Genomic DNA, 1966 nt, shown 5'->3' on the forward strand with positions numbered 1-1966 from the left:
GAATTTTGGATGTTCTACTCGCCTCCATACACCATCAGGGATTGCTCTGGGAGGAACAACAAAGCGGGAATTCCTCTCATATTTTTTATCGGTGCTCATAAGAGATGGCCTCTGTATTATCTTATGAAATGACTGCTGGCCACTTCTTCTCTCGTTATTCATTGACCAAGAATATGGGATCCTTCTGAGGTACTGGTTCTCCGGCCTTTTCGCCATGGATTCCCTGTCATACCTCATATTCCTTCCAGTATAATGCAGATCCTCCCCACTGTAATAGCGATCTTTCCCATGAAAATTTTCTGTTTTCTTCTCCATAACCTCAAACATCATTTTTCGAGGCACCCAACACTTCTTTATAGTAATTCCTGGCCTAATGGACATGTCCATGTTTCAACTCCTTCTCCTCTCATTGATCAAGAAGCGCAAATCAGTACCGCTCATGTTCACATTGGCTATCGGGGGAAAAAGGATCTTCATCCACTATCATTGCTTCCTTTTTCTCGGGGAATTTCAGGATACCCTTGTTGATTCTTTCCTGCAAGACATTCTTGAAAGCCCAACAAGCATTAGTATTATGGTTGAAGGAATTGTGGTACTTACAGTAATCTCTTCCTTTCAATTCCTCCCTAGTGGGCAGCTTGTGGTCTGAGGGGGATGTTATAAACTTCTCCTTTACCAAGTGATCGAAAATTTCCTCCGTCTTTGATGCGTCAAAAGTATAGGGTGTTTGCACCGGAGGAATGTTTTTCTTGGAAAGTTCTTCACTTTTGCGTTTCAAGAAAGGGACAGTGCGTGATCCGGAATTTGCTACTTCTGCCAACGCAATTTCCTCCACCTCCTTGAAATAAGAGCCCACTGTAGACTTTCTTTTATGACTCTCCTCTCATAACAATTCCTCATACTCTGATACCTTAGCAGCAAGTTCATAAAAATCACGGAATTCCATCCCTTGGAACTTCTTTCTAAGTTCAAAATCAAGTCCTCGCTGTGCCATCTTCACGTATTCTGATTCAGGGAGGAAAACTCGGCATCTGCTTCTCACCTTCTTGAATTCGCAAATAAAATCATTAGCAGATTCCCCCGGTTTTTGGACCACCCTTGACAATTCCGCTATACTGATCTCCGGCATTGTTATGAAGAATTGTGTAAGGAACTGACGTTCCATATCATGTCAAGTCATAATAGAGTTCCGAGGCAGCGTTGCATACCATGTGAAAGCAGTGCTGATCAAGGAATTGGGGAACAAACATAACTTGTAATTAGAAAAGTTCTCCAAATTTGCCAATTCCCCACACTGAATTGTAAACCTGGCCACATGTTTAGGGGTGTTCATCGGTCGGTTCGGTTTGGTTTTCGGTTTTTTCGGTTTTCGGTTTTACAAATATATAATCCGATATCCGAACCATTTTTTTTCTATTCGGTTTGGTTTTCTACCGAAATGGTTCGGTTATTTCGGTCGGTTATTTCCGTTTGATACAATTATTTAAATTAACCATATAAAGATATTATAAAATATAATATGTTATCTTTTTAAATGATTTCTTAGTAAAATATTTAAATATATAGTACAAATGAATTATATAAACAATAATCAACTAAGTATTATTCAAAATAATTCTTCATTCACTAATATCATCTCAATAAATAATATAAAATAAAAATAAAATCATTAATTTAATTAAATTTCGGTTTTTTCAGTCCGTTCGGTTTTGACATTTATAATCCGAAACCGAACCAAATTAATTTCGGTTTTAACATTTATATCCGAATTATAAAATTCGGTTTTCGGTTCGGTGTAGTGTTCGGTTTTTTCGGTTTGGATTTTCGGTTTTTTCGGTTTTATCCGAAGTTTGAACACCCCTACACATGTTCCACGGTGGACTGACCGTCTTCCCCGGAGTATAACGTGAAGTCTGGAATGCGGTATCCTCTTGGATAAGGGTTGTCATGATCCACAATATCAGGA

At 38.6% G+C, this 1966-nt stretch overlaps 1 protein-coding gene across 1 annotated transcript; it reads right to left on the reverse strand.

Moving 5' to 3' along the window:
• Window positions 1-427: 427 nt before the first annotated feature.
• LOC140824255 (uncharacterized) lies at window positions 428-1129 on the reverse strand. The gene is made up of 2 exons (XM_073185852.1): window positions 911-1129; window positions 428-838 (listed from the first exon to the last, which is right to left on the reverse strand). The coding sequence occupies exons 1-2, from the start codon at window positions 1127-1129 to the stop codon at window positions 428-430; spliced, it is 630 nt and encodes a 209-aa protein (XP_073041953.1).
• Between the last annotated feature and the right edge of the window lie 837 nt (window positions 1130-1966).

The sequence above is a fragment of the Primulina eburnea genome, chromosome 2, assembly GCF_022965805.1.
Source record: "Primulina eburnea isolate SZY01 chromosome 2, ASM2296580v1, whole genome shotgun sequence".
NCBI lineage: Eukaryota > Viridiplantae > Streptophyta > Magnoliopsida > Lamiales > Gesneriaceae > Primulina > Primulina eburnea.